We start from the raw sequence: 22,173 nt of genomic DNA on the forward strand, positions 1-22,173 counted from the left end.
CCAAATTATAGTCCAACAAGTCTAAATGGAACAATTTATAGCAACATTTTAGTGTTGTAAATTGGCATAGACAGAGAACACAGGGGCTAACCTTCCACATACTGTCCAGCTAACACCAATTGTTACACCTAACCTGGGAATGCAACTTTAAAGAAAAGGTTTTGTGATTTACACGTGAAAGAAGTGAAACTGTCATGGTATTCGAACAGATGAAAGACTCAACAAACAATCAAGGTATTTTTCAAATGTATAATTTCAGTTACATCACACTGTAAATTTTTGCAATAAATTGTGTGCCTTACAATTGTGTCCTCCTCAACCACCTGATGAAGGAGCGGCGCTCTGAAAGCTAGTGTGCTTCTAATTAAACCTGTTGGACTACAACCTGGTGTGTGATTTTTTTAATTTGGGGGAGAAAGGTTCGGTCCCAGACACAGTTGGGGCGGGAGTGAGCTGGAGGCGAAGCTGGATGATCAAAGCCATTTCCCTGCTCTGTCTGTCACTCAGTTTCCTCTCCGGACCCGCCTCTCACTCTGCCAGTTCTTTCTCAGTCAGGTCGGGCCGACCTGTATAAAAAAGGAAGGGGAGGAAGCTCGGCTCTCATTCAACAGCAGTGGAGTGAAGAAGAGTGATGTCTGGAAGAGGTAAGGGAGGTAAAGGCCTGGGAAAAGGCGGAGCGAAGCGACACCGCAAAGTGCTCCGTGATAACATCCAGGGCATCACGAAACCAGCCATCCGGCGCCTGGCTCGCCGTGGCGGGGTCAAGCGCATCTCGGGCTTGATCTACGAGGAGACTCGCGGGGTGCTGAAGGTTTTCCTGGAGAATGTGATCAGGGATGCGGTCACCTACACTGAGCACGCCAAGCGCAAGACAGTCACCGCCATGGATGTGGTGTACGCTCTGAAACGCCAGGGCCGCACTCTCTATGGATTTGGCGGCTGAGAATAAAATGATCCTTTTCCAGCGAACCCAAAGGCTCTTTTCAGAGCCACCCAAACTCTCCGATAGAGAGCGTAGACCTGAGAACGGGGAAGGCAGAACGTAGCGAAAGGGTAGTATACTGTTGTTCGTTATTTTACATTTATCGCGATTTTAAAATTTGAATTGCGAAAATATACTGATGCCGTGTTCTGCAGAGAGCATTCGGAGTGGACGGTCCACTTTGTTGCTGTTTACGGTAGCCAATGATTTAATGATTGCAACTATTCCTACACTGTAGATAATAGGCTATTTGTCTAATCAAGACTACTGTAATCTGGTTATTCCATGTAAACAATCCCATCGTGACTTTTAAGATGCAGAAACATTAGGCCATTCTGCCCATCAAGCTTGTATGCCATTCGATCCTGGTCGATTTTTCTCACTTATTCTTGTGCCTGCTCCCCGTAACCTTCGATCCACTTTCTCGTGAATACCTGTCTATCCCAGTAATAATATCAACGTAGAACCCAGGCATTAATGTTACATATTGCAGTATTCATATTTTCGTGGTATCATACGCTACTCAGTTTTGTTTCTGGGAGCCTACGGATGTCTTAATGGTGCGTTCAATATATTGATAAAAGTGTGGTTCTGTAATCATAGATTGCAGAATTTAAAAATAAGTGTGATCTTAACATCAAATTTTGGTATTGGGTTAGATATTTCTGGAAAAAAAACCATCGAATGGACTCCCTTTGCGTTAACATGGCTTGTGGTGAGGTGGAGGCAGGAGAGATAAGGAAAAAATGGCGCCAAGAGACCAACGACTTATTTTCAAAGTTAAAAATGCCCGCCCTCACGTATAAAAGGGCAGCAAGTTTTACAGAGGAGAATATGAGCACGTACACGTTGATTGCTTTTTCGATTACGAAATTACAGTGTCGACAATTTTACTTTACCCCATTCTCGCCTTTAAAGCTGAAAAATGCCTCACTGGTGTTCACTCTGCTCTCTCTCTCCCCCCCTCCAGAGGCAGGGAATAAAAGACCTTAATATGAACCGAGCAGAGAATAAAGCGCAGAGTCAGGGACCGTTCCTTGCTGTATCCTGCAGCGGCTGACCCATTACTGCACTGGGTCAACACACCTCTTCCTACTGCACTTAAAAGGAAATGTGAGGTCAAACCCGATCGCGGACGTTCATGCCACCATTCTTCAACTGAAGACAGAGATCACTCAGGCAGCGACCGTTCAATAAGAAATCCTCTGGTTCAGGACACTGATACAAATGCATTTTATGATAAATTCTTTCTCTGATCACAGTATCCAATTAAATGGAGCGTGGAATTCATTGATATCCGATACAAAGGCGAGAGCTCTCCCCATTAAAAGTAAACTAATCAATCCAGAGAGTTTAGCTCCTTTCACAGATGCTGTGAGTGGCTCTTAAAAGAGCCTTTGGGTTATCAGATTCAAGAATGGTCCCTTCACTTTTTAGCAGATCCAGCAGCGGCGGTTTTCTTGGGCAGCAGCACGGCCTGGATATTAGGCAGCACCCCGCCCTGAGCGATGGTCACCCCTCCCAGCAGCTTGTTGAGCTCCTCGTCGTTGCGCACGGCCAGCTGCAGGTGCCTGGGGATGATGCGGGTCTTCTTGTTGTCCCGGGCCGCGTTGCCGGCCAGCTCCAGGATTTCAGCCGTCAGATACTCCAGCACCGCAGACAGATAGACCGGCGCTCCGGCACCCACACGCTCAGCATAGTTACCCTTTCTCAGGAGTCTGTGAACACGGCCCACCGGGAACTGCAGGCCAGCCCGGGACGACCGAGACTTCGCCTTGGCGTAGTGTTAGTGGACAGCGAAGAGGGTTAGCTCAGATTACAACAGGATCTGGACCAGATGGGCCAATGGACTGAGAAGTGGCAGATGGAGTTTCCGGACATGGTCACAAACTCACAAGCACTTTCACAGAGAATGCTGCACTCCGCCCACATTGCGACCTCTTATACCTTCGGGAGGAATGGTGGGGCGGCCATTTCTGATTGGTCCCATTGTCCAGCCCCGCCTAATGTTGTTTCAATTCCCAATCAGATATCTGCCTCATTCCCCAATCCGGAGAGAGCACGGGGAGGAGGGAGGAAAGTACGGGTGGCAAATCATCAACCGCCTTCTTTCCAATTTGAAAAGTCCGCCAATTTCCAAACAAAGGAGTGTGTTTTACACTAAAAAATGAAGTACAAAAAAACTGAATAAGTTTAAAAAACGTTAATAGTCATGTTAATTTATTGTACAAATGTATACATCACACGGTCTTACTCTCCCTCATTTGCCCACCTGTATCTGTCCATTTCTGATCTGGAGAGTGGGTTATTTTCTAAACCTTAAGAGGCTAAAACAAAACTGGCCAAACACTACATTCTGATAAAGCAGCACACGACATTCTTCCGGCTCAGTATCAATGGCGAACATGGTTGTTGAGATGAGATGGTCTTGACCAGATCCAGCAAAAATCACATTTCAGTCCGGCAGCTATTTTGGTGTTCTCTTGGTTCACGTTGAAAGCCTCTCACCGACAGCAGAAAGTGCTTTGCCTTTTGCATTCTGAAAAATCGGATTTAAAACCACGCATTGTCAATGTAAAAAAAAGACTGAAATACATCCATCCGTGGGACTGAAAGCTGTGGGCACTTCCGTTTGGTTTGCCAGGGTGAAAGTAAGTGTTAACATTCCACCAAGGCTTTTAACAACTTTAACAAATAAGATGAAAAGACTTTTTTTTCATCTGCTCTCTCTCTCTCTCTATAGACAGGCCTGTTTATGAAGTCGCTCCCCTCGCCTCGTCAAAATTAAATATAGTATGTGATTAAAAATACCTGGCCAAGAATCACATGCAGACCAGAACAAATCAACCTTAAAAATGATTCACCGGTGCTTAATCTGCTGTCTCTCTATTGACAGGGGAAGGGGCTGTTTGTGATGTATTCTTACCCCACCCCCTTCATTCCGCATCTCTCAAAATTGCAAACCAATTATAAAAGCGAAATGTAGTACGAAAATTACCTTATCAACATGCAAACTAAAACAAACAATTCTTAAAGAAATGGTTCATCTATCTCAGGAAGGTTGTGGGTGGCCTTTTGTGGGCGGCACGGTGGCACAATGGTTATCACTGCTGCCTCACAGCGCCAGAGACCCTGGTTCAATTCCCGCCTCAGGCGACTGACTGTGTGGAGTTTGCACATTCTCCCCGTGTCTGCGTGGGTTTCCTCTGGGTGCTCCGGTTTCCTCCCACAGTCCAAAAAAATGTCCAGGTTAGGTAGGGGAATGGGTATGTGTGGGTGCGCTTCGGCGAGTCGGTGTGGACTTGTTGCCCAGAAGGGCCTGTTTCCACACTGTAAGTAATCTAATTTGGGTCGTGGATGTGTGTTTGTTTCAGCGCAATGCGGTCCCTCACTTGGAGCTGGTGTACTTGGTCACCGCCTTTGTGCCCTCCGACACGGCGTGCTTGGCCAGCAGCAGCACGGCGGTCTGGATCTCCCAGGAGCTGATGGTGCTGCGCTTGTTGTAATGGGCCAGGCGGGAAGCCTCCCCCGCGATGCGCTCGAAAATATCGTTGACGAACGAGTTCATGATGCTCATGGCCTTGGAGGAGATGCCGGTGTCGGGGTGAACCTGCTTCATCACTTTGTAGATGGAGTAACTTTCTTTCCTAGTCCTTTTCTTCTTCTTGCCGCCCTTCGCTGGCGTCTTCTTGATGATTTTCTTCGCGCCCTTCTTGGAGGCTTGCTGTGCTTTCTTCTCATCAGCCATAGCGCCGCTCACTTTCTGTCCCAGAATAAGGGAAAGCGAGCTCGGAACTCCCTTTTTACAGACTGACGGTGTCATCAATGCTATTGAAGGATGGGGGAAAGCCTGGTTCCTGATTGGGTAGTTTACACGGAACCATTCTCAAACACAGTCTCTGTGCTTGGTTAGAGTGGAACGCAATGTGATTGTCAGAATCTGCAACGACATGTGAAGTGGATGGTGATTCTGTTCCTGTCAGTCTGACTGAGGGAGATTTATTTTGTGCCTGTCACACACAAAGTGACTGTGGTATTGGCTCTGTTTCCTTTTGCTCGTTGTTGAGCTGATGTGGGAGTGGAAGGGTGTGTTTCTAGCTCCGCAGGTCTGTTTCTGGTCCTTCTCTGGGCTGGAATTAACTGAGCTTGCCACTTTTCTCAGTGGTTAGCACTGCTGCCTCACCGCGCCAGGCCTGCTTCGATTCCAGTTTCAGACGACTGTCTGTGTGGATTTTGCACATTCTCCCCGAGTCTGAGTGGGTTTCCTTCGGATGCTCAGTTTCCCTCTCTCAATTCAAAGACATACAGGAAGTTGAATTGGTCATGCTAACTGCCCGTAATGTTCCGGGATGTGTAGGTTAGGTGCATTAATCAGGGGTAAATGCAGAATAATGGGGAATGGGTCTGGTGGATTACTCTTCCGAGGGTCGGTGTGGACTTGTTGGGCCGAAGTGCCTAATTCTACACTTGGGATTCTAAGAATGTGAGTGTTTTCTAGGTTTGGGTTGATGGAACTCGTTCTCAACTGCACGGAGTTGCAGAGATGAAAAAAAGTCTATTTTAAACGTTTTTTTTAGTCACGGGTTGAAAATCTCTGTCTTGACATAGGATTGATATATTTCTGAGAAATTGATTGCTAACTGTGGGCCCAGAGACCGTTCTGTAACTGTGCTTTGCAAGTAACTGCAGTGTATCAGAACCATGTTGCTGCAGTTTTTATTTCGGAGTATTGAACTTTCACGCAGGGATTTAGAGCATTTCTCAGTCTCATAGGAATGCCTGTTAACCAGCAACCGTTAGCATGCTATATATGTGTCACTTTAACTTTATATCTATCGAGTCTTTATTTTGACATTTGGCATGAATTCAACGCCTGTCCATGGAGGCTCTGGTCCTCTGTGTAATAGTCAATTAGTGTTATTTCAAGACAGGTTTTATTCTGTATCCACCAAACACTGATGTAAGCGGTAAAATTTTACACCATTTGCCTGCCACTTGGAAATGTTCCTCCAATCTGTGCCTATCCATTTCTGGGAGGTAAAGCATGTTTGTTTGCTCTATTTCACAGTCTTTACATGTCAGTATGTTACTGGACTGTAACTCAAACCTTCTGAAGTGTAACCTGTTGTTTTTACTCTGGAGGTGTCAGTCATTAACATAAGAATGTATCTCATTTAGTATCTACAATTTTGAGTGTGACCAAACACCACTTTGGACAGTCTCAGGTAGGACTCCCTCCCCTCCTCACCCATATCCTTTGAATATCAGCTTCTGAGCATTGACAGTAAGTTTGTATTTATAACTGCAGCATTTGGTAAGGGACAATATCTTGTACATTGCAGAAATTGGCAATAACAATGTTACCAGTGATGTCACACTGTTTATGTCAGTTTCTCACCTGGACAGTTGCATTGTATCCTAACAATTTATTGCTTTGCAACTGACTCTGTATTTCATTCTTTAACTGCCAGTTTGTTGTTTCTAATCTTGTTTTTACTCAGTTTCTGTCAATCACAGGCATGAGAGAGGGCAAATATCTCAACATTTCTAACTTTCAGATGAAATGAATGTTTGTTTTTTAAATTCCATCCCTGTTATGTTACAGTGACTTGAAATTGAATCTGTCAGCATGTGATCTGTGAGCACACACAGTAAGTTAGAGATAAAGTGAAAAGTGAATGATGCCTCTCATTTCTGTCATGCAATTGCAGGGTATATATACTACAGTTATTAATTTCTTTCAGGCTTGTGTCAGTTTAAATGTCTCAAAGCAGAAGACAATAAGAAAAATGAGAAGCCAGTGACACTTTTATCTGCCTGTGTGTACTCAGCTCTGAGAATGAGTGTTGTAAAAATGTACCTTTTTTTTAACGAATGAGAACTTTGTCTTAAATCTATACCTGTCAGTTTCTCCAATGTGAATGCTTAAGTGCAGTTTTCAATCTGTACCTGACAGTTTCAACTAAATGAATGGCACTGTTTAACCTGACACTTGCCAGAAACTGCAGGAGCTCTTTTTACTTCAAGTTTCTGTTGCTCAACATGAATAAGATTCTATCTATTGCCATCCATGTCAGGGTAGCATCATGGCACACTGGTGTCAGGGACCCAGTTTCAATTCCAGCCTTGGCTCATTGTGTGCAATTTGCACACAGACATGTTCCCCATGTCTGCATTGGTTTTGTTACGACATGGGGTAAACTTCTTTACTAATTTAAAACCAGCAACACACTAAAGATTTATCTCATGCAGTAATCAGTGAAAATTTGATCGGCCTAGAACTAGTTGAAAAGATAAACCTGTTAATCTTTACTTTAAGTATAACAGAGAGTGATTAACTAACAACTGGGTGGGATGCACTTTGGCGAGTTGTTGCAGGCTTATGGGCCAAATGACCTCTATCTGCACTGGAGAAATTCTATGTATTGGAAATGAAAGTGAGACTTTTTTGACCATTGTCAGTCTCTGACAGTCTCAAGCAGTTTGGATAATTTCCACAACTTTATTCGATGGTAAGTTTATGATTGTAAAGGTATTTTCTGGATTGGTCAGTCTCTGGTCTGAATGTGTATTTTGAATTTATTGTTCACATTTATAACAAGACCAGTATGAGAGTTATTTCATTCTGTGTACAATAATCTCTCGGTATCTGTTTAAACGTGTACCTTTTCATGTCAATGTTTGATTTCCTTTTGGACTGTTTGAAATCAAAGTATTTATTCAGTCATTTTGTCTGAGATTTGTTCTGTTTACTCCTTGTGGAAATAAATTAAATTACAATATTTGTTTCAATCTGGCAGTTGGCCTGCTATTTAATTCCTCCAGTTTGGACAGAAAGAATTGATACATGAATTACCTGCAGTCAGAGAGTCAGACAGCATGTTTAAGCCATGGTGAGATAATTGGATGAATAATTAGTCTGGATTTTTATTTACTTCTTTCCCTACTTAAGTGGAATACATTGTGAATATGCAGTAGGTTCAGTATTTTCTAATAAACAAGTAGAATTTACTTTTTGACCAAGGTGAAAGCAAGCATTTAAAATCTGTAGGAAGTTCACTTGTACACTGGGGCTGACACACTTCACTCTCACACTGTCCTGGACTACTTGTTTAATGAAATGCTAGTTCTCACAGCTGCGAGATCTTTGAGGTCTTGACTTTTCCATTTTTGCCAATAGACCTATTAACCTGATAGTATTTCTGTACTTTGCAAGTTATTCTGTACCCGCTGTGTATTGGCACCATCTCACTCTTTGTTATGTCCAGAAATTATCATTTTCCTTCAAGTCCTTCCTTACATGAATAAGGACAATAACTGGTGCAGTCTGCAACTGTTTGTTCTTCTGTGAATGCAGAATTCATCTTGTTTCTTCCATTCACTTGTAAGGTTTGTGGACTTGGGAAGTACTCTCTACCTGTCAGTCTGTGCTATTCAATGGGACTGTTGATATGGTTTATTGTCCTTCAAAACTCTGCTCAGATGTGACAGACTGTGATCAGATTTGAGTCATGTTGCCTAGTGAAAAACTTGGAAACTAAAATTTGATGTTGACTATTTGGGCTGTTGTGTACATACACTGATTTTATGTATAAAAAACATTTTTGAAAGAAACAGTTGTTATGATACAGGAAGGATACCCACACTTGATTGATCTTGCTTCAATCTTCCTGCATTGTGTTACTGAGCAGTTTAAATGCTTGCTGTTAAGTGGACAGCCAGTTAGCAAAGGAGAGAGTTTTCAGTTCATGTTTCCTGAAGTAAATAAAAAGGATCTTATTTTCTTTGACTGTTTGCACCTGTAGAATTCACAGGCAAGTGAAACCCCAACACATTGTCATAGAATGGATCTGTGCTGTTCTTCAGAGTCAAGGAGGTAAAGGCAATTGACCATTGCAACTCTGATAGTGCAGTGTTTAACTGGGAGTAGTGATATCAAGGGCTGGCCTTCAGAGAGTCACACAGTTATACAGCACAGAAACAGATCCTTTGGTCCAAGCTGTTAGTGCTGACCAGAGATCCTAATCTGACCTCGTTCCATTTAAGTTAAAAATCTCCCAACACCAGTTGTAGTACAACAGGTTTATGTGAAAGCACTAGCTTTTGGAGTGATGAAGGAGCAGTGCACTGAAAGCTAGTGCATCCAAATAAACCTGCTGTATGAGAAACTGGTGTTGTGTGATTCTTAACTTTGTCCACCCCAGTCCAACACTGGCACCTCCATATCATGGCTAGTCCCACTTGCTAGCATTTGGCGCATATCCCTCTAAACTGTTCCTATTCTTGTATATATCCAGATGCCTATAAAAAGTTATAATTGTACCCACCACCTCCACTTCCTCTGGTATCTCATTCCATACAAGCATCACCCTTTAAGTGATAAAGTAACCCCATAGGGCCTTTTAAAATCTTTTTTCCACAATTCAAAGCTGTGCTGTCTATTTTTGCACCCGAGGAGAAAGTGAGGACTGCAGATGCTTGAGATCAGGGCTGAAAATGTGTTGCTGGAAAAGTGCAGCAGGTCAGGCAGCATTCAAGGAGCAGGAGAATCGACGTTTCGGGCATGAGCCCTTCTTCAGGGCTCATGCCCGAAATGTCGATTCTCCTGCTCCTTGGATGCTGCCTGACCTGCTGCGCTTTTCCAGCAACACAGTTTCAGCTATTTTTGCACTCACCCACATTCGGAAAAAGACCTTGGCTATTCACCCTATCATGCCCTGAAGAACTTTTCTCAACCTATACAAAGGTCACATCTCATTCTCCGACAGTCCAGGGAACAAAGCAACAGGTTGTTCAACCTCTCCCTCTAACTCAAAACCTCCAGTCCTAGCAACAAAACATACTGATGAGAGTAGTGCAGTTGACATGGTATACATGGACTTCTGTAAGGCCTGTGTTGGAGCATAACCCCCGACTAGGGATGAAAGACTCAGCAGGCAGGATTCAGGCAAGTGATTGGTGTTTATTCAAGCAGAAACTAGTTAGTGCAGGGAGAGGGCCAAATGATCTTCCCCTGAGACTGGCATCAGAAGAGAGGTCCACAACACACTGATTTTACAATAAAAAGGAGTACTTCTTATAAACTTTGTTAGTAATCACATTGTATGTAATTGTCATGTTCCTTCCTCTTACTTTGCATACTTTATTCTATGAGACACCTAACCAATCATTGGTATTTCTATGGACAACCCCAGGATTCCCTGACCTATTAAAGTTTAGCGGACATTGTAATCTCTCGGCAAAAGTGAGGACTGCAGTTGCTGGGTTTAGGTTAGAGTGGTGCTGGAAAAGCACAGCAGGTCAGGAAGCATCCGAGGAGCAGGAAAATCAATGTTTTGGGCAAAAGCCCTTTATCAGAAATAGAGGCAGGAAGCCTCCAAGGTGGAGAGATAAATGGAGATAAATGTAATCTCTCGGCCTTGCGATCTATCTGTGCATCCTATTCATTCACATTCCAAAGTAATTTGCTGTACACCTTCAGGTTTCGCTGAGGCTAGCTTGTCTCTAGGGACAGATTGAATACTGTTATTCACTGTATTCCATATTATCAAATTCAATTGCTCCTCTTATATTCCCAACTGTCTGAATTATATATGAAGAAAAAACAAAGGACAGCCTGTTTTGACTTAATTGCTATCAACTTGTAATTTTAATTTCTGTTATAAAAATGTAGTTACAAAAGTGTAATGTATTTGCCCCCAAGTGTTAGCACCTTGTGATTAATGGGCTGTGAGCATTCTTATTTTGTTCTGGGTGTAAAAGGCGTTAGCTAAAGCCAGCTAACCTTCACTTCCAGGTTTTAATGCTTCTTTTCCCCTTTATGCTTTGGTATTATGCACCCATTTGTTATGTTGAAAATTACTCTTTATGAGTATCTTTTTCTTAATATTCTGACATATTTCAAGAAACTGAGTACTATAAGATAACTTTAGCTGTTGCATCCTCAGCTGTTTTAGGGCATTAATGGGCTGTAACTAGCATCTGATATCTGTTCATTAACTGGGACAATTACCCTTTCATTTAATGTGGCTGGAGTTACTCATTTATTGGACCTTATGTCTTCCTGTCATTTTTACTGTCCTTGCAGTGGCTTATTCAATGGTATCCTTATGCTCAACTGAGTGCAAGTAGGCTGTTTAGCTTAGTTTCTGCCTGCCGTCTGTTTCACATCCTGCTGTTTAATTCTACTTTCCATTTACACACCAGTTTGTGTTAACAGACATGGGCCACTCTATTCTGGCCAGATACAGGCCACCACTACAGCCACGGGGATCAGTGCTGGGATCCTTGCTGTTTGTTATGTAAATTAACAACTTGGATGTGAATGTAGAACATATTATTAATCAGCCTGTAGATGAGATTTTCATGTGAAAGCGCAAAATGTTTTAGTGCAGGTTTGGAGGGTATTGGGCCTGTTCCTGTTCTTTGTTCCATGATATGAAAATTAGGGTGTGATTGGCAGAAACGGGGATGGTCTCAGGCTACAGTATGAGTACATTGGGCAGTGCAATGGCAGATGGAATTTAATCCTGATAAGTATGAGGTAATGCATTTTGGGAGGTCTAATACGGGAAAGAATTACACAATGAAGGGCTGGTCCTTAGGGAATACTGAGAAAGAAGGGGACCATGGTGTACAAGTCTATAGATTCCAGAAGGTGTCAGCACAGGCAGACAGGCTGCTGAAGGAAGCATACAGAATTACCTGAGCTGTACAATATAACAGCAAGAAAGTCTTCTAACAAATTTACAAAATATTGGCTCGGCCACAGATAGAATACTGAAGTGTGCAGTTTTGGTTACCACACTATCAGAAGGTGTGATTGTATTGGAGAGGGTGCAGTGGGTTGGAAAGTCTCCATCGTGAGGAGAGACTGGATAGGCCAGGTTTGGTTTCGTTGGAGCAGAGGTGGAGGGAGGATCTGACTGAAGTGTACCAAATTATGAAAGATACAGACAGAGTAGATTGTGAGAATCTTTCTATCCATGGCTGGTGTGTCTAAGACCAAAGGTTACAATTTGAAGGTGCAGAGAATGCAGTTTAGAAGATACCAGAGAAAAATATTTTGATCTAGAGAGTGGGCAGAGTTTGGAACGTGCTGCCTGAGGGGGTGGTGGAGTACACTCACAGCATTTAAGCAGCATCTGGATATGCCTTTAAAAAAACATGGTATAGTAGGCTATGGGCTAAGTGCAGGTACATTGCAGTTTGGTGTTTGTTGGACATCATGCACATGGTGAGCTGAAGGGCCTGTTTCTATGCTGTAGGACTCCATACCACTATAACATCCTGGTAAATCTTTTCGGCACCATCTCAAGTTTAACAACATCCTTCCTGGAAAAGGGTGATGAGCATTGTACGCAATCTCCTAAAGTGCCCTCACCAATGTCCTGTACAGCCACCACATGACATCCCAACTCCTACACTCAATGAAGACCAATGAAGACAAGCATGCCAAATGCTTTCTTCACTGCCCAGTCTACCTGTGACTACTTTCAAGGAAATATGCAGCTGCACCCCAAGGTTTCTTTGTTCAGCAACACTCGCCAAGGCCCCAGCACTAAGTGTATGAGTCCTGCCCTGGTTTGCTTTATCAAAATGTAAAACCTCATGTATCTGAACTAAACTCCATCCGCCACTCCTCAGCTCATTGTCCCTCATAATCAAGGTCATTACCAGTAAGTGTTCTCAGTGCACAGTGATATAACTATTTGAACACTGCTGAAGTAAAGGTAGGTGTTCATCACCCTGCTCTGTATTATGATGGTGACTACCATCACTGGGACACTTGTGTGGCTCTATCGGGGGAGGAGGAAGGTAGAAGGACTTTGATTTTCTCTTGTGCAGTGGAGGAAATTGAAATGGTCAAAGTAAATTTGTTGAAGAATGAAACTCTTGAACTCCTGTCGGAAAAGAAAATTGAGCAGCTTTACCTATCTGCCTTATCTTACTAAATCTTTCCTACTCCACTGTTTCAAAACAGGATTGTGATCACATTGAGTATTTGAAAAAATGGCACCAAGTTTTCTTGTGTTTTACATCAGACTTCAGAACGAGGGTCAAGAGGAGGGCAGGGTTATATGTAGAAAATTTAATTTCATTTGAAACAAAGGCAGAGATGTGTTTTTGATGAAGGTAGAGTTAAAAAGAAAATCTGTTCCTGCAAGTTGGAAAAATGGAGAATGATGTTGTGCTCAAGGTGGGAATGGCAGCTCCTCTGATACATTGATGGAAATGGATCGCTGTCTGAATGGGAGTAGAATTGTTAGCTGGATGTTTCTGACTGCTGCAGACCACAATGACTCCACGTGAGAGTGGTATTCATCTCAATTGTATCATTTTCTGTTGCCTGCAGTTTATATGAAAATCCATAACTGTTAGTCATTGTCTGTACTTAGGATATTAGTATTTTAAACTAATTCTGAATTTGTCAGTTGCTCTGTGTGTGTTTATGTAGCCTGTAGTAATTATTCTCCATTTGTCAGGAACAAAGACAGAAATTCCTGGAGAAACTCAGTTCTGAACAACAATCATTGGTTACAAAGCTTTAACTCTGCTTTCTCTCAACAGATGTTGCCAGATGTGCTGAGTTTTTTCAGCAATTATGACTTTTGTTTCTGGATTCTGTCATTTGCAGTTTTATTTGTCAGGCTTTGGCACAGAATGTGTGTTTGGAATTCACATTATTTAATTGTCATGTGTCTGTACGTGACAGCTGTTCATCAAAGGATTACTTCTGTCCTGCCCAATCACTAATAAACTTAATAATGGTGTTTCATCCTATAAATTGGTGACTTTTGTTTAGTTTCCTTCTATGTCTACATTAAACATCTATGTTATGTATGGTTTTTGAAATTATGTTACAGCCTGATTTTTTTCCCCATCTTGCTTTTAACTTTAAAAAATCTCATATTAAATATAGATTCAATGTCATTCCCCAGTGTGCATTTCAGACAAGAATTCAGAGTAACGCTCTTTTAAAATGGTGTCAATGTCAATGGGCTTGACAGTATTTGGCAAGAACTTTCAAATGTTGATGGTGGGGGTAGGGAATGTTCACAGGTAAAGAGATGACTGGAAAATGAGAAGCTTTCAAAAATGAGATAACGAGAATCCAGAGAGTATATTCCTTTTAGGGTGAAAGGAAAGCCTGGTAGGCGTAGATAATGCTGGATGATGAGAGAAATTGAAGTTTTGGTCATGAAGATGAAGGGAGCATATGTCAGGTATAGACAGCAAAGATAGTGTGAATCCTTAGAAATGTATAAAGGCAGTTGGCATTTCCTTAAGAGGGAAATCAAGAAGGCAAAAAGAGGATATGTGATATCTTTGGCAAACAGGGATAAGAAGAATCCAAAGGAATTCTAGAAATACATTAAGGACAAAAGGATAACTAGGATGAAAATGGGGCCCCTCAAAGATTTGCAAGGTAGCCTTTCTGTGGAACCGCAGGAGATGAGAGAGATAAGAAATGACTATCTTGTATCAGTGTTTATTGTGGAGAAGCACATGAAGAATACAGAATGTGGGGAAATGGATGGTGACATCTTTAGAAATGTCCATATTACTGAGGTGGTGGTGTGGGATGTCTTAAAAGGCAAACGTGGTAACTCCCCAGGACCTGATAGGTGCATTCGAGAACTCTGTGGAAAGCTAGGGAAGTGATTGCTGGGCCCCTTGCGGAGATATTTGTATCATCAATACTCACAGGTGAGGTGCTGGAAAACTGGAGGTTGGCTAAGGGGCAACCTTTTCACATGTAAGCTGGTGTGTGTATGGAATGAGCTGCCAGTGGAAGTGGTGAAGGCTGGGTTAATTACAAAATTTAAAAGGCATCTAGATGGGTATTTGAATAGGATGGGTTTAAGAGAGATATGGGCCAAGTGCTGGCAAATGGGACTAGGTTAGTTTAGGATATCTGGTTGGCATAGATAATTCGGACCGAAGGGTCCATTTCTGTATTGTACATCTCTGTGACTCTATGGCTGTGAATGATAAAATTTATTGGAATTGGGGTGGTGTGCATTGAGAATGGAGAGAGATTTAAAAAAATTGTAATTGCTTGGTAATATTTGATTCTTAGTTTGAAAATTCCTCTCTGGAAATTGAGCTCAATTTAAACTGCTCTGTGACTACGGAAAGGCTGTTCTTCAGTTGGAGAATGGTAACTTACCTGCTGTTTGTCAGAAGGAACTGATCACACTTGGCTTCATACCGAGATAATATTACATTCTCTTGGTTCTTCAAGTACTTGTCTGAAGGAAGAGAGAAGAGATATCTCCTAAAACTCAACATTGAAAGGTTTGATACTGTCAAACTCAGGTAATGTAATATTTATTTAATAATCATTAGGCTGTTTTTCTTTCAAGCCAGCAATTCCAACAGAACCACAGAGCTGATTTTATACTTGGCCTCGGCTGCTTTTTGCCTGGTCATTGTAACAAAAAAAAAAATCGAAACCAATTTACTGAGACCCTGATCTTAACCAATACCTCTACAGTGCCACAAATGGGACTACCTGATGCAAGTGCATGTCTGGATTTGAGTTTACTTATCTATCTATACCTGTCAGTTCCGGCTGTCTGACTATAAAAATGCAATCAATTTGAAACCTTCAGTTCCTTCTATGTGAATGTATATATTGATCTGTACCTGTCAGTTTTAGCTATATCAATATCAGAGTGCAAATACCAAACACTGATGCCAGGTTTTGCTGATCATGATACTCTGGTATCAAATAATCTGTTTCTATTGTTATGAAGTTGAAGGCATGTACTGTACCTTTAAGAGAGACTGAAAGCTGGCAAGCACCTATCATGTGACTGACTAGCAGTCAGAGTATGCTGGAATATTGAAATGCTGTAACATTTGGCTGTTACCAAGATACCTTAGTTGTTTTCATAACAGTTTGTATTTAACCAATCCACTTAAATTATGCCTCAAGCTACTAAAATAGAATTGAATTTGTATTTTACTGTTTTGACATCATCAAACCAGTAAAATGATCCAATGCTTCAGATATTAGAAAAAAAAACACAGGCATTTTGGACAATTAGCCAGAAAAAGCATGAACTGCCATTGAAAGACTGTTATTCACAACACCCTTGATAAAAGGTGCCCTTTTCATATGAAACATCTTTGCAGCCGAAGACCGAAGATGACCCAGGGAGATCTACAAACAGAGGAAGATCGACACTGGGGATGACAGCCACTGACTGGTTTTGAAAATTAAGTTGCTGTAAATTTAATAGGGACTTTATTGGATCAGCACATTGGGAGGTAGATAACAAATCTTCAAGCGAAAGGAGGCTTAGAGTTGCAAATAATTGTTGTTAATGTTCACTTTCAGTGTTAAATAGTGGAATTTGAGTAGTCCTCTGTCACTAATATTTTAACAGATTATTAGGCAAGGTGAACTTTTCCGTGTGTTTGGTTTAATTAGCAGAGGGATTTACCACCATGTCGTTATACTAATATGTTAATATGAGAGTGCAGGTCAATATGCAGTGCAGTATGCAAATACAGTTAATGATCAGTACACATCAGCTTCTGCTCTGTGAATATGGGTGTATTAATCAAACTGTATCTGTCAGTTTCAGCGATGTGAATGCGGGAGTATGGTTATTATTCTCTACCTGTCAGTTTCTTCCTTGTCAAAGAAAGAGTGTAATTGTCAATCTATACCTTTCAGACTCTTCTGTGTGAATACATAAATATAGTCACCAATGTGTAGCTGTCAGTTTCTGCTCGCCGAATAGTTTTGTGTAATTGTCAATCTATCCCTGCAATGTGAATGTGTGAGCTAAGTTCTCATCTGTCACTATCAGTTTCAGTCTTGTGAATGTGAGAGTTCAGTTGTCAATCTTTCCCTGTCAGGCTCTGTAATGTCAGTGTTTGAGTGTATTTATTCATCTTTTCCTGTCAGTTTGTGTGACTGTAGTTATCAACATGTAACTCAGATTCTGCTAGATGAATGAGGCTGTAGTTACTTATTTGACTTGATCTGATTTGTTATTGTCACATGCACGAGTTGTAATGAAAAGTATTGTTCTGTGCGCTTTACAGGCAGATCATATCATACAAAGTGCATCAGGGTAATAGAACAGAATTCGGAATACAGTGTTAATGCTGCAGTGAAGGTGTAGAGAGAGAGAGAGAGATTAACATTAAAATTTGAGTGGTCCATTCAAAAGTCTGATGACAGCAGGGAAGCTGTTCTTGAACCTGTTGGATGGTGTATTCAAACTTCTCCCTGACAGAAGAGGGTGGAGGAGAATATAACCGAGGTCGGATGGGTTTTTGATTATGTCGCTTGCTTTCCCAAGACGGGAAAGGTGTAAATGTGGTCATTGGATGGATGGTTGATTTCTGTGATGGACAGGGCTGTATTCAAAACCTCTCTGTAGTTCCTTGGAGTCTTGGGCAGCACAGTAGCCATACCACGCTGTGACACATCCAGATATGTTGCTTTCTGTGGTGCATCTATAAAAAGTTGGAAGTGTCTTTATGGACATGCTGAATTTCCTTAGCCTCCTGAGGAAATCTGCTTGGTGAATGTGTTTAGGTAATTGTCAATCTAAACCTGCCAGTTTTTGCTTTGAGAAGGTTTAGTTAAGTTTAGTTAAGAATCCTTCCCAGTTTGGCTCTGTAATGTAAATCTGAGTGTATTTATCAATGTTTGCATGACAGAATTTCTCTTGTGAGCATGTGAATGTGGTTATCAATTATCCCTGGTAGTTTCTGCTCTGAATATGAAAATATAGTTATTAATCTCGAAATAAAAACCAAAAGAACTGCAAATGCTGCAAGTCAAATACAAAAGTAAATTGCTGGAAAAGCTCAGCAGGTCTGACAGAGTCTGTGGAGTTTGAACAGAGTTAAAATTTCCAGTCCAGTAACCCTTCCTGAGAACTGATGGTAGCCAAGAAATTATTCATTTTTCTGTAGAAGATAGTGTGTGTTGAAGGGTAAGGAGTAAATGACATATGGAAATAGAATCTTTGAGGAGAAAGTGAGGTCTGCAGATGCTGGAGATCAGAGCTGAAAATGTGTTGCTGAAGAAGGGCTTATGCCCGAAACGTCGATTCTCCAGTTCCCTGGATGCTGCCTGACCTGCTGCGTTTTTCCAGCAACACATTTTCAGCTATGGAGATAGAATCCAAAGAGAGGAAGAACAGTTGTACAGACAAACGAGTGGATCACAGTCAGATGAGGAGGATGAATAGCTGTTAATAGAGATTGTTAATGACTGTTGGTGTATAATAGCATACTAAGTGATAACAAGGGCTGGTGTGTGAGGTTTCAGGTAATGACACGGGAGAGCTGTAGCCCTAAAGTTGTATAACTCAATATTGAGACCAGAAGGCTGTCGAGATCCCAAGCAGAAAATGAGGTGCTGTTCTTCCAGCTTGCACTGAGCTTCACTGGAGCACTGCAGCAAGCCTGAGACAGAGATTTTGGCCAGGGAACAGGATGGTGTGTTGAAGTGGCAGGCAACTGGAAGCTCAGTGACTTTTTTTCTGGACAGAATGTAAGTTTTTGGCAAAGTGGACACACAATCTACATTCAGTTTCCTCAGAATTGAGAAGGCCACATAGCAGCTAGGAGAATGCACACAATCAGTTCTGAGGAAGGGTCACGAGACCTCAAATGTAACTGTGATTTATCTTGTTATTAATGTCTACCTATCAGTTTCTCCTGTGAATGTGTCATTTTCAAACCGTACACGTCAATTTAAGTGATTTGAAACAGCGAATTTTATCAATTTGTTCCTGTCAGTTTCTGCTTTGTGAATGAGAATGTAGTTATCAGTTTTCCTCTGAAATGTCCTGTCATGTGCACATGAGTGTGATTGACCAATCTGTCCCTGTTGTATTCTGCTCTGTGTATCTCAGGATGTAGTTATGAATCTGTATATGTCAGCGTCTGGTGTATAATTGTGCAAATGCATTTATCAGACTGTACCTGGCAGAGTGTGAGGAGTGTGGGGCAGTGGCTTGGGGTGTATGGGGAGTGTGGGACAGTGGCTTGGGGTGTATGGGAAGTGTGGGGCAGTGGCTTGGGGTGCATGTTTAAGTATCATGCTCTCCCTTTCAACTTCTGCAGAATGAATATGCGAGAGCAGCTATCAGTCTACGCCTGTCAGTTTCTGTTGTGTCCACATGAGAATCAGGAATTGATCTAACCTGGTCAGTTTCTACTGTGTGACTGCTCAATCAGTACCAGTCACATTCAACTCTTCTGTATCAAAGTTGCGTAATTCGCTGGCAGCCAATAATATTCTAAGAGTTGAATAATGACAACGAACCTATTGTTGTTTGTCTGAAAACCCCATCTGGTTCACTAATGTCCTTAAAGGAAGGAAATTGCCATCCTTAACCGGTCTGGCCTACGTGTATCTCCAGACCCACAACAATGTGGCTGACACATAACTACCCCCTGGCAGTTAGGGATGGGTAATAAATGCTGACCTAGCCAGTGATGCCATCATCCCGTGAATAAATTTTGGAAGAAGAATTCTCTGTGACTGTGATTGATTCTGTGATAGTAGATTTTCGGATGTGATCATTGGGCCTGAATGTCTTCTGCATTTTGTGATTTATGAGAGTCACAGAATTGGTACAGCCATTCAACCCATTGTGTCCATACTGGGACATTCTATTCTTCACTTGTTCTCCATACTAGTTTCTATTAACTGTTGGGATTCTGAACTTTATCCACTCACTGCCAGTAAATGCTAATTTGAGATTATTTCTGCAGTTATCTGTCTTTGAATAACTATAGAGCCAGTTTTGTTCTGTGGGCAACAGTGTCAGCTAAGAGTAGATTAGATTAGATTACATTACAGTGTGGAAACAGGCCCTTCGGCCCAACAAGTCCACACCGACCCGCCGAAGCGAAACCCACCCATACCCCTACATTTATCCCTTACCTAACACTACAGGCAATTTAGCATGGCCAATTCACCTGACCTGCACATCTTTGGACTGTGGGAGGAAACCGGAGCACCCGGAGGAAACCCACGCAGACACAGGGAGAACGTGCAAACTCCACACAGTGAGTCGCCTGAGGCGGGAATTGAACCCGGGTCTCTGGCATTGTGAGGCAGCAGTGCTAACCACTGTGCCACCGTGCTGCCCACTGTGGATCTCATTTTCTTTTCACGTTCAGTTGTATTTGTTTGGTCTGAGTGTAGGATAAACTCGATCAATATTCACTAATCATTTGTGATTGAGGGATGAATGTTGGTTCAATAGTTATCTTTGCCATGAATCTGAATTTTATTGCGTTCAGACTGTTTTTTAACATTTTGTGTACACAGTAGTCTTTATCAGTTGCTGCTGGAATCTGTAAGATGTAACATCTAACACTAACCGAAGCAATTAATGGTTTGGTGTGTCAACTTATAATTGTCCATGTTTGGAAATACCTGGGCCTAAATTTCATTTTCTTTCCTGTCACCATTAACTGCCTGAGGTAGAGTGAGTTTTCTGTTATGCTGCCAATCTGTATCACTTGAAAGGAGTGGCACTGATCTATATCACACTGACATATTCTGTATGTCTCCTTGTGTTTCCAATTTTGCATGTCATGATCTGACACACATTATGGGGTGAATTTAACGCTGTATAAATCAGTGTTTCATACATTAAAACAATACAGAAATGCTTCTGCATTACTCAGGCCTTCAACCAGAAAGTGAGTGTGGAGGAAGTGTGTGTTCATCAGCACCAGGCTCAGTGTGGGAATGGGATTCATTCACTCTCTGACACTAGATATCAATGTGTTCCTTATTCTTGGTTATTGTGTTTCACAGTGCTTCAGTGCCATCTAAATTGAAACATGCCACTTTTAGTAACTGCAAGTATAATTCATTGTTCAAACTTCTGCTACTTGACATGAATGAGGTATTACCCATTGCCACTGGAGTCAGCTCCTGTCAGTGAAAGTGGATGTGTTTGTATATCTGTTAATCTCTGGGACTGCACATGTAGTTCGATAATGTCTACAGCCAATGTTCTTTATTTTTAGTGCCTATAGGATCCATGGACAGGTGAACAAGCAACACATTGCAGCAGAAAAGAAACTGTGCTTTTCTTCAGAATCAAGGGGAGAAAAGCAATGGACCTTTGTAACTTTTATAGTGCGGAGTGTAACTGGGAATAGTGATATTAAGGTTTGGTTTTCAGGATGCTATCAATTTTTGCATAGTGACATATTTTACCAATGGATTAATGATCAGTATTAACCGAATCCATTTGCAAATAAGTGAACACTTCAACTGCATTGCAGCTAACCGACTACAGTGTTCCTTGTACAGGAAAGAGAATTGGCCAATTCTATTTTATTTACTAATCTGGACAGGATCTAGTGCATTACTGTTGTGTTGCTCAATAGTAGGGAGTAGGAAAGCAAAAGGACTTTTCTTTTCCACCATTCAGTGAAGAATATTCAAACTGTCAATTGAGCAGCTTGACAAACCTACCAATTTTGGCTTTTTCTTTCTTTCTGCATTGCTTCAAATAGTAACGATCCAATTCCATGGACTCCTTGACAAAACTATATACTGATTCCTTGCTTTTTTTCTAACATACCGAGGGAAGGGTCAAGAGGAATGCAGGGCTTTTCATAGAAGATCAGAACCCCTGAAGCCCAGGTATCAATCTTGTAAACTTACGCTGTACTACCAGGCCTATCTATCCTTCCTCAGGTGTGGTACCCAGAGTTCCGCAGATTCCCCACTGTCTGGCTGAAGAAATTCCTCCTCATCTCAGTTATAAAGGGAGTTCCCTTCACTCTGAGGCTGTGCCTTCAGGTCTTAGTCTCTCCTACTCGTGGAAACATCTTCTCTATGTCCATTCTATCCGGGCCTCTCAGTATTCTCCCAAGTTTCAACCAGTTTCTCCCTCACCCTTCTAAACACAATCGAGTCCAGACTCATATTCCTCAACCTCTCCTCATATGACAAGCTCTTCATCCCTGGAATTTTTCTTGTGAACATCCTCTGGACTCCTTCCACGTTCAGCACATCCTTCCTTAGATAGGGGGGCCAAAACTGCTCACAATGTTCCAAATATGGTCTGACCAAAGCCTGATACAGCCTCAGCAGTACATCCCTGCTCTTGTATTCTACACCTCTTGAAATGAATACTGACATTCCATTTACTTAACTGCCAACTGAAACTGCCCGT

At 41.8% G+C, this 22,173-nt stretch overlaps 3 protein-coding genes across 3 annotated transcripts in view; 2 read left to right on the plus strand and 1 right to left on the minus strand.

Moving 5' to 3' along the window:
* Nucleotides 1-22,173, plus strand: part of LOC122544536 (histone H1-like) — a 193,967-nt gene that overhangs the window by 124,389 nt on the left and 47,405 nt on the right.
* LOC122544617 (histone H4) lies at nt 357-2,757 on the plus strand. Its single transcript, XM_043683937.1, has one exon. The coding sequence runs from the start codon at nt 632-634 to the stop codon at nt 941-943; it is 312 nt and encodes a 103-aa protein (XP_043539872.1). The 5' UTR covers nt 357-631; the 3' UTR covers nt 944-2,757.
* LOC122544606 (histone H2B 1/2-like) lies at nt 4,330-4,758 on the minus strand. Its single transcript, XM_043683924.1, has one exon. The coding sequence runs from the start codon at nt 4,728-4,730 to the stop codon at nt 4,371-4,373; it is 360 nt and encodes a 119-aa protein (XP_043539859.1). The 5' UTR covers nt 4,731-4,758; the 3' UTR covers nt 4,330-4,370.

The sequence above is a fragment of the Chiloscyllium plagiosum genome, chromosome 50, assembly GCF_004010195.1.
Source record: "Chiloscyllium plagiosum isolate BGI_BamShark_2017 chromosome 50, ASM401019v2, whole genome shotgun sequence".
Taxonomy (NCBI): Eukaryota; Metazoa; Chordata; class Chondrichthyes; order Orectolobiformes; family Hemiscylliidae; genus Chiloscyllium; species Chiloscyllium plagiosum.

Coding starts and splice junctions, on each gene's coding strand:
- LOC122544617 (XM_043683937.1), top strand. CDS start 632: ATGTCTGGAAGAGGTAAGGGAGGTAAAGGCCTGGGAAAAGGCGGAGCG.
- LOC122544606 (XM_043683924.1), bottom strand. CDS start 4,730: ATGGCTGATGAGAAGAAAGCACAGCAAGCCTCCAAGAAGGGCGCGAAG.